General features: G+C 44.8%; 1 protein-coding gene across 2 annotated transcripts in view; it reads right to left on the bottom strand.

Annotated features, from left to right (window-relative positions):
- mon2 (MON2 homolog, regulator of endosome-to-Golgi trafficking) overlaps positions 1-10,360 on the bottom strand; it is a 36,473-nt gene that overhangs the window by 2,139 nt on the left and 23,974 nt on the right. The window contains exons 21-33 of one of the 2 annotated variants that reach the window (XM_069161918.1): positions 9,881-9,991; positions 8,529-8,704; positions 8,192-8,354; positions 7,478-7,771; positions 7,095-7,293; positions 5,775-6,418; positions 5,147-5,290; positions 4,143-4,160; positions 3,450-3,578; positions 1,097-1,287; positions 933-993; positions 729-852; positions 240-447 (exon numbers count right to left, since the gene is read on the bottom strand). In XM_069161918.1, coding sequence (XP_069018019.1) covers positions 240-447; positions 729-852; positions 933-993; positions 1,097-1,287; positions 3,450-3,578; positions 4,143-4,160; positions 5,147-5,290; positions 5,775-6,418; positions 7,095-7,293; positions 7,478-7,771; positions 8,192-8,354; positions 8,529-8,704; positions 9,881-9,991 — 2,462 coding nt within the window. The remainder of the gene's footprint in view (positions 1-239; positions 448-728; positions 853-932; positions 994-1,096; positions 1,288-3,449; positions 3,579-4,142; positions 4,161-5,146; positions 5,291-5,774; positions 6,419-7,094; positions 7,294-7,477; positions 7,772-8,191; positions 8,355-8,528; positions 8,705-9,880; positions 9,992-10,360) is intronic. The other variant, XM_069161919.1, reaches the window with a different exon arrangement.

Genomic DNA, 10,360 nt, shown 5'->3' on the forward strand with positions numbered 1-10,360 from the left:
TATTGTGGTTTTGCATTGTTTACAAAAGAAAAAAAAAAAAAAAAGAACGATGATGGATGCACGGGCGGAGTTCGGGTGGTCTTGGTTCTGCATGTCTAAATTTGTCAATGGTTAAAGAATATCATGAACAATCATCTGATTTCCTGATCTGTGCTAAAACCTGCAAAACAAAACGTGTTTTAGTCCAAAGGCGGGTGCGACATGTGGAATTTGAGTCGGAGGTGTCGAGTGAGTCGTACCTCGGCAAGGGGCAGCGTCCACTCAACCTCTCATCCTCTACGTAGCGTCGCAGGACATCCTGGGACCTCTTGAGGAGCACGGAGAGCGCCATACGAGAGATGTAGCCCTCCTGCGGGGTAGACACCTTGTTGCTGAAGGAAAACTGCAGCAGCGTCTCGAAACACACCTTGGAGAACTCCTCCCTCATCCGCACATCTATCTCTGCCTCTGTGGGGAGAAAGCAATTTACATATTACAATTTAGCTGACAGTGCACTTCAGGGTTAGCGCCAGGAGAGGACAGACAGGGTTTTACTGTCTTGCTCAACACATGGAGAGCTTGACGCGAGCCATTGTTGGCGAGAAGCTGCCGGGAAGGCTTTCGCAACAAACCAATGACTTAATGGTTACAGTATGGCTCCAACACTTGGCCACCCTGCTGTCTCCATAGTGTCAGTGATACAAAAAAAACAACAAAAAACACTGTTAGCTGCCAAAGCCACATATTACCTGTAAACGAGGGAGACTGAGAGTGAATGGAGCCTTTATTGAGCATTGTCATGATCTGGCCAACAAAGTCTTTGGGGATGAAATTGGCGAACGGCAAAATCTCTGTGCTGATTAACTGGACCACCTAAAGTGAAGAAGACACAAGGAAGATATTGGAAATATCCTTTTGAAATATACTACTGAATGCTAGGAACAATTATTTACCTCAACATCAATGGCTTCATTCTTCTGAAATTCCTGGATAGACAGGTTATCTGGAGGAGTGCTGGAGAAGGAAAAACCATCCGTTTACTGCAAAGAACCTCGACAACTTGCAGAATCAACATGAAGGCTTTTTAAAAAATAAAATAATAAAAAAAAAACTTTACCTTTTGGTAAAAAGAAAGTCTTCAAAGGCATTGGCCAACTCTGGCCACATAGTGTCAAACTTCCCAGACGAGGCATGCTGGCGTGCCACAGGCAGTCCGATAGAAAGCACCTTAAGGAGAGACGAAACGGCGAGCTTCCAGGTGCTCTCTGACGGACAGGCGTACTTCAGACCTAATGGCATTCTTAAAGTCTTGAAAGGACAAAGAAAGACAAGGGAAAGCAAAAACAATCGATCAGGAGACAGAAGCACAGAGGAAGACCTCAGACAAATTTTCAAAACTGAGAGGAAACCTTTCACCTTTGTTTATTCCATACCGAGATATGGAACGACTTGAATTCATAGTTATTATCGAAGCGGTATATCGAGAGACATTTTTGCACTGAGCAGCGGTCATATTTAAGTTTCATTCTGGAAAACCAAAATAAGTAGTAAAATGCTCTTTTTTGAAAAATTCCTCCTCTCAGAAAACAGCTGGGTTCCCCAAGGTTGAGATTTTAGAAGTATCGCCTTCTTGCTTTTGAGCCAAAAACAAGGGTGGGGGCAAGATTTGGGTCTGTCCACGGGGAACCTACTTAATAGCTCCTTGGAAAATTAACTCTCCTCAGTTTGGGGTTTCCTATAAACCCACGATGGGAAAAGAGCTGTTAAACGCAGGTGTCAAAACTGGGAAAAATGTGAGGCTGTCAGCTTCATGAAGCTCAGAATTTTGATGGCTTACGTGACAAAATGTTTTACTTTAGGAGAGAGAGCATTCGGAGAATGGGTGGAAAATATGGGGCACCAAGTGCACTTTGCATCTGCTTACGTGGAAGAAGTGATCAATACTGGGAGGTCAGAGAGAAGTCAATTGAATTCAGCTCAGAGGCTGGTGGACATGGACAGACTCACACCACTACCTAGTGATGTCAAAAATACAAGCACATTCACTGCGAAGGCTGGCGACTGAATTTCGATTCTTTTACGGAACCGACAGAATTGCTTCGATCAATCCGGCGTCCAAAAATGTCTTGTTTTGTTTTTTTTAACAAATTTCAAAATCCCGGCTTCATCCACACTGAACAGTGAACCGCTACAGCGTTAAACGTACAGAGGCTCCACTTGAGCGGTACGCCGAGGAAGATAACATCTCTCGGGTTTTAGTTTAGGCAAGAACTTCTTTGACACATGTTTGACCACACACCTGTCTGAGATGCGTGCGCTGCAGTAACTGGAGGCTTCTTAGTGCACAGCCAGCTCGCTGGCGTCTACCAACAGCACGAGAGGCATTTAGGGAACATCGGTAAATTGCTTCATCTCGACATAGCTTGATTAAGAGGCTTTTAGGTGACATCTGTTAATTGCAGCTACAGGAAAAAAAACAAAAACCAACCTGGGTTACTCTCGTCCCCGCTCTTCACTGGATTCCTGGTTAACCCTGCAATACTGCTGAACTATGTAGGTTAATTATATTCATTAGAGGCTGTGAGATTTTCTGTCTAGTTTCGGGCAGCACAACAAGCCGTAAAGTTAACACCGACATATAATCACCTAATAGAGCTGATATGGAAAATATGTTGGCAAACACGGGCTCATTTCTACACCCAGCATACACAGAGCAAGATTAGTGTTCATTTGTGTTTGTGTCCACATGATGAATGAAAACAGCTGCTAGCTGTTGCCAGAAACTGACACTGTTGGCCAGAAAACCAAAACAATGAGTTATAAAATACTAAAAAGCCCAGAAGAGCTGAGGTGCTCATTCTCTGTTTCATTAAGACCAAGCCTGTTCAGATTCATGCAGCCATTTCATCCATTGTTAATATAAAATATTAATTTATAGCAGCTTTAAGAAAATCCACACTGTAATGCTCAAGTCTGGGCTCTGCCTCAGCCAGAAAAAACATCATTGATAGTTAATGCCAGAAGTGCAACAATAACAATGTTTAGCCCAGTGTAATTCTGTATTAATTGTAATCGTTAAATTACAAGCCCTCCTCATATCATCCTAGCACATTTTATGAGTGCACAGGTTTTTAACAACAATCAAGAATTCTCCGTCCTTTATTGGACTGGGGCTAAAACACAAACAGAAATCAAACGTTAGGCCTCAATGCTGCCTCCAGTCTAACTGTGTAAAACTCCTCACCAACAGACAGGAAGCAGATTAGAAACAATCATCGGAAGTGCTTCATAGGATGGATAATGGGTTTTGAGATTCATCTATCTCAACATTTTCTTGTTGTTTTTCCATTGTTTCACAATTTTTCACCAAAAAAAAAAACCCAAAATGAAATTCATATAATTCCCCAAAATTTACAATAATTCTTGTAACCATGGAAACAATGAATACCCCCCCACCCAGGTGAGATTACCTTGATGATATTCTGCAGAACCTTCTCATTGATGACAGCTTTGTGGCACGCTGTCTTATGGTACAGGTCCACCACCACCTCCAACGAGCGCTCAGCAAAGGGCACGTAGTTTAAGGCAACCCATTCGGCCTGCGAGGGGGCGGGGGGGGGGGGGGGGGGGGGGGATTCAAGAAGAGAAAACAGGGAAATGGGGATTGGTCCAACAAATATGAAAACGGTTCTGAATGAGTAACATTCAAAGCAGGTTTTAAAGGCACACTTTGTGTAAGTATACACGTAACACACCCAATTTATTTTCAAAGTTACAAGCGTCTATTAGTGGGCTTCAGGTTTTGTTAGGCGTACATGAGCACCTCGGTTGAAATGTTACGGCCGAACAAACGACGGAATATACAAAGTGTGTCTTTAAGAGATACAAACAGAATCACACGAGTGCGTATGAACATCACCAGAAATCACAAAATCAAGTGAAAATGAAACTCCACAGGGACTGTGCACACAGAGGCATCACCACCACTTAGTGGCAGGCAGAGAGGAGAGGGGCAGCATGGAGCGAGTGAGAGACGCAGATGAGACGCGAGAGCCGACCATGCGGAGAGTGACATCTCATCTACCCGCAGAGGGTAGGTCATCACCATTCAGCACAGCTTAGTACAAACTAAAGAGGGGGCTGACGAAGAGGAGGAAACTCACCGGTGCAAACAGCTGGATCTAAAACGGTTATCCAGTAGTTCCAAGAAACAGAATGAGAAAACATTGCAATTAAACTGTTGTTTTGAGTTGTGTTGAATTTGCAGTGGCGTGGTGGCTAAATGAGATTCAGTAATCATGACTGATTTAGGGAGAAATACAAATTTTTAATACAAAATAAATAAATAATAATAATTTTTTTAAAAAAAGCCTCACTCCTGGCGGCACGGACATTAAAGGCAATCTGATAAGAGTGGATAAAAGCCAAAAGACCACCCGTAACATCTGTTTAGCTGGGTGGGAGTTTTGTTTGACCATCTCACTCAAAAAAGCAATTTAAACAGATTCAGATCAACAGAAATGTCCAGCGTAGGCCTGAGTCTGTACCCCACATGCAGGACTAACAGATCAGTCGGGGTTTAAGACATGAAGTAAAGCAGCGTCAACATTTCATTACGTGACTATTCAAGCCTGCCAGTGTTAGATCGAGAAAGCTCGAGCATTCTGTGCAGGAATATTAGCATCTGCTGGATTTCATAACTTGATGATGAGCTACTACTACCAACGAGGCATACGAAGACACTGATATCAGGTGTAATCTTTGTTAAGATTACTGGGTGCCTTGGAAATAAAAGCTTTCTTTAATGAATATGATATCGGAACTGAAAAGTGGCGAAACGTTTGTCTGGCATGCAGCCAGCAAGATGAATCACGAGGGAGGAAATTTGAGGAAGAAATGGCTCGGGGCTACAAATGGGGGTCCAAAAAGAACCTGTCAAGCTCATGAAGAGCCACGATAGGGGCTTTGTCGGGACGAGACCGAAAAAGGGAGGGGGGGGGGTGGCTTTATGAACATCAAAGAGGAGGTACGATTTTGTTGGGAATGGCTGAAAAAGAGTGGCGCGATGAATAATGGCATCCGACATTCTGATGAAACAAACTATGAAAGGAAACAAATTGCAAATGGAACCCGATCGGTGAAGGACGGGGCCGATCTCATTTCCTACCTGGTTGTATTTGGCATTGGCCACGTGTTTGGTTTCCATCCTGCCGTACTGAGGAGGCTTGCAGGAGAACTCCACGAAAAGTAGCAGCTGTTCGAAGATGGCTGGGTACATGACCTGCAGGTTCTCCGGGCCCACACAGATGGCCTGCAGCAGGGAGGCAGAGGGAGGAACAAACACTGCTGACATTCACCACGGGATTGCGTATTGCATAATTTAGCAGACTGACACATTCTTTCCTGGGCCGGGTCGACACAAAATGGGAAGACATAACTTTTAGTCCAACAGGAGTGAAGATGCTGAATTCATAGTGTGATTTGAACAATTCTGGACGGCTTGGTTAAACAAGCAAGCTGAAGACATCCCCTCGGGGCTTCGAGAGACTGTAACGTGCACTTTTTTGCTATTTTCGGTATTTTCAGGCTAAATAATTCAATTTGTCAAAACAAACCAATAATGAAAATGGAAAAGCCAGAGGATGACATGCAACATAGGTTCCATGGTATACACTTTAGAGCACCAGGTCAACATGAGACTCCACTCCACCTATTTCTTATGCTGATGCTACTCTTCATGTTACATAATGTACATCATATGCCAGAAGCTTCTTTGGTACCAACATTTTTCCCACCTTCTGCAAAACATCCAGAGCGGTGAGCACAGCTTCCTGCAGGCTGGTGAGCACCGCCTCCGTGTAGGAGGGGAGGATGAAGGGCGAGGCATCGCTGCTGATAGGCACGGACACAGCCCCATGGAGGATGACCCCGAGCTTTTTCAGATCCTCCATGCTGAAGTTGCCTTTGATGTGCTGGTAGAGTGCTGGGAAAATCTGGATCAGTGCTGTGAGGAAGGGCTGGCTGGGGATGAAGGAGAGCTTCTCCGTCGGGCCACTAGGCGGCCTCGTGCTGTCCGTTCCCGTCCGGTACCACGTGTTCCACGCAGACCACCACAGCGCCGCGTCCTCCAAGGCCGACTCCTCCCCCGGGGGGGGCGCCTGCAGCTCAGCGCCGTTGTACCGCGTCAGCCGTTCGACGAGCGAATCTGAACGCACCAGAGGTCTGCCGGGCCCAGACGCTGACAGGGGGTCGATGAGCACGAGGGGGACGCCCATGGCAGCAAGTGCGTCGCCTGCTCTGTCCGAGTCTCTGACGGGGGTGACGATCTGCAGGATTTCTTGAAAGCTCTTGAGGGCAGCCAGGGAGACCTCGTTGTTTTTGCTGAGAGCAGCAGACTGAATGTGGTTCAGCAGCACCTCCCAGGCCTCGAAGAAATCACCTGCACATGCACACGCACACGCACACACACACACGCGTGCACGCACAGCACAATGACGGGAGAGAGTATGTGAGTCCGCCGATTCGCAGTGTCAACTGGAAATAAGTGCAAAAATTAGCAGATCAATATGTGAGGTTTAACATGAGGCGACAAACAGAAGTTTAAAGGAGGCCACGTAGGCAGAACTCTGACTGGAAACTGCATCTCCATCAGCCATATAACGGTTACCTTTTATGAAATGTTGCCAATATGATTATGAGACCATTTCAATGACAAGCATTCATCTCTGGAGGCCCATTTAATATTAAATTGCCAGTTCCAGTTATTTATTTTATTGAGGTTGTATGTAGGAAGAGCCGTCTTCCTCTATGTGACTTGATGTGTAGTATGCTGGGAAGGTGTTGTGTATTATGAGTCACCTTTGTTTAATGAGCGCGTTGAATGCCGTTAATGAGGAGATCATGTTCTATTATTCATATCTCGCTGGATATTAATTCCTGTCCACATGGAGTGTAACATAACTAAGTGGGTGTTAATACTATATACATGTTAAAAACAGGCTGTTTTCTTACTGTTGGCGCAGATTTATGTTTAAATATGTAATTTGCAGTGTGTCACAGTCTACCTCATGTACACCAGCATCAAGAGTATCACAGAATATTACACGTGGGCTCACCTAATTGCTGGAGGAGATAGCGGCGGGTGTTGAAAATGCGTGCCACCCCAGCTAGCGTCAGCACCCACGTCTCCGCCCACTGTTTTTCGGCGGTATCACGAGAGTGGTGGATGAGGATGTTCCCGCCGCCGGACTCGATCTTCTCCTTGTCCGCGGTGGTGGACGACGTCCTCACACAGTCCAGCAGTTGGAACAGTACCTAGAGGCGCCACCAAAGTACTTTAATAAACAGGAATTTTTGCCATAAAGTGCCACGTGACAGAAAATTAATGGAAATATATATATATTTTTTGTTTTTTGGTTGCAATTTCTGGTAGAAATCACAGCGGTACCAGCCTCCTCTAGTGTAAATCACATGACAAGGACAGATTCTAGCATGCTACCTTCCAGACCACGATATGCCACGTCGGCTGCTGCAGCAGGGTCCCGTGGGCGGCGATGGTGGAGAACAATGTCTGCCCGGCGCTTTTACGCACAGCGGGCCGCGGGTCGACACACAGCTCGCCCAGCTTGGCGTACAGGCACAGCCACAGGCAGTCGAAGGGAGGGGCGGGGTGGAAAGGCCTGTTCAGCGGCTCTCCTTTCTCCTGCGCCTGCTTCTGTAGCGCTTCCTCCTCCCTCTCCAGCTCCTGTGTGATGGCTTCGCCCCGCTGGAAGAAGTAGTCCGAAATGTTCCACTGTGGGTAGAAAGGGGAAGTGGCGGGAGAGAGTGGGGGCATAAATTGAAGAGGGAAGCTGGTAAGATGCTTCTAGCGGTTTTGCTATCTATTACCATAAAGTAATCTCACAGGAACTGCCACACTCCAAGAGAAATAATCCAGAAAAACCACAGATCAATATCAGGTTTTGCATGTCCTGAATAATCTATGAAATGTCAGTGGAGCAGTTAAGTGCTGCTAAATTAGATAAAACCATGCAAAAAAGGAATTATGTCATATTGTTATAGTTTAATCCTTTGAAACATATTAGCTTTCTATTGGAAAACAACTATTTTAAAAGAAACAAGCAGAGCATTGACTACTTGCAGGGTTCCTACCTGTGCGTGAACGATAACCCTTGAAAATAAAGACCAGAGCACGAGACATCTGTAATCTCACCAGTAAACCGATGGACGTGAGGCTGATGTTGAGCTCCTGGTTCTGCAGGCCAAAGCTGCCGGCTACATCCACTACGATCTGGAGGCACGTGCAAGGCATGGTGGGTAGGAAGTCTGTCACCACCAACTGCAGGCACTGGAAGGCTGTTCGGATCAATGACTCACTGAAGGGGAACAAGGCACACGGCACACTTCGGCTCAGTTTCTTTATACCCTGAATTATTTGCAGAGTAACTGTGACTATAAAAGCATTTCGGGATGGTTCTCTTAAAAAAAAGGATTATTTCAGCAATAATAAAATAAGTATATAATCTTTGCTTCCTCCCTTGTGCTCTTACCCTTGATCATTGCGGATGGCTCCTATAACGCCCAGAACGAGGGGCCAGCCCGGCCCCAGGCTGTCGCCCTGGCTCTGCAGGATCTGCAGGACACTCTCCAGTTGCTTTTGCCGAATGTCTGCATGCAGCACGTTGGACAACTCCTTCAGGGGGTTCAGCAACAGAAGCTGCAGCCTCTTGGGGAATACAAAAAAAACCCAGAGGTAGTGACTGATTTGTTAACTGACAGTCTACAAAGATTAAATTCTTACACTTAATTATGCCAACAACACAGACTTGATACATTAAAAATTTAGAACAGCTGAATGTAGTAAAAGTCATCTTTATTCAACTTATTTATTAAATCAAGATTTGAGAGAAACATCTGATCTAAGGAATTTAAGAAATGTGTCCTAATTCATTTAACTTTGTACATTGAGTGTTGCCATTGTCATGTTGACTTTAAGTGATTTTAGATGAAGACAAGTAAGACCTGGTAAAATCTAGCAGATACCTGCAACGACAGTTCTTAAAAACAATTCATTAAAGTCTCTCTCGTTTTTTTTCTGACACAAACAAACGAGAGGTTGCTGTAATGAACGGAGATGCTTTATGGCTCACTGTTACAATTTCTAATATGTGAAAGTCTGGCCGACTAAATATTTTTTATTAAATGGTGACTACTGCATAAACATCATTTCTCATTTTTCAAGATTTTTAAACTTGCATTAATTGCCATCTACGGAGAAAGCAGGTTGGAAAGGCAAAAAAAAAAAAAAAAAGCTTCAATACTCTGGATGTATTGTAGAAAATAAGCACTTGGTTTAGTACCTGTTTTTAAAAAATACCTGCACTGTGCTTCAGGCGGTGAGTCATTGTACTTAGAATTGGTTTTAGAAAACAATAGGTTTTTGAGCACAGCTACGTGAGGAGGTAAAAGCTTGCCCACACTGCAGGAAAGACCTGAAAGAAGCACTGTGCATTTCTGTAGGACAACTATCAGTTTTGTGGCTCCGTGCGGTTCTATTAACCTCCACACAGTTCCTCTGCCCTCTTAGATAAGCGACGTGCAATTCCCTTTATCTGTCTCGCTGAGGTGAAGGTCACACGCTCGGTGTTTATGAGTGACGAGAGAAAGTGACTGTGACATTTTCTGTTTTGCACATTCTGAGCAAACACTTATCTGTCATGACTTGCAGTGTGACAGTGGACGGGTTTTCTCAAATGTCAGCATTACATACAACTGTGACAAAACCATACATTTATTGTAGGTGTAGATTTTGTTTTGCTTTGTGTGTGCCTGACATGGTTTTTACACGTACAACTTTCTAAAGCAGATTTTCTCATCGTACGGTACTTGTGGTGTTTCCTACCTGATTTTGAGCCAGAGGAGGGTCGTGTTTGTAGGCAAGCCCAGCTTTGATGAGCGCCGTCAGCGCCTCAGCCCCCCACTCTCTCATTCTGGAGTTTGGGTGCTGGCAGACCTGCAGGACACACCACAATAATATACACACAAATGCAGACACGTGCACACAGGGACAGATCTGATGCAGAGGCTGTTCAGAGCAGTGCTTTCCCAGCAGTGGTCAGAGTGGGAAAAATAAACAGACTGAGTGACAGAGACTGGGATCCCCCTGGGACAACAGATTATGCAGTGACAGACGTTGTGATTATAAATACATGTGTAGATATACATGGAGAGGCCAGGCTCAGAGAATATTACAGTACTGTGGTACAAAACCTGAACAATCATCTTTGTTTATCAGTTTTATTTTAATAGCATCAGATTGTAAGAGGAAAAACAAAACTTTCCTCACAGGCATAAAGACGGGCAGCTAAGTCGATACTGTAGC

This window comes from Embiotoca jacksoni, unplaced genomic scaffold (assembly GCF_022577435.1).
Source record: "Embiotoca jacksoni isolate LCO1_2020_lvr unplaced genomic scaffold, fEmbJac1.0.p SCAF_3, whole genome shotgun sequence".
NCBI lineage: Eukaryota > Metazoa > Chordata > Actinopteri > Embiotocidae > Embiotoca > Embiotoca jacksoni.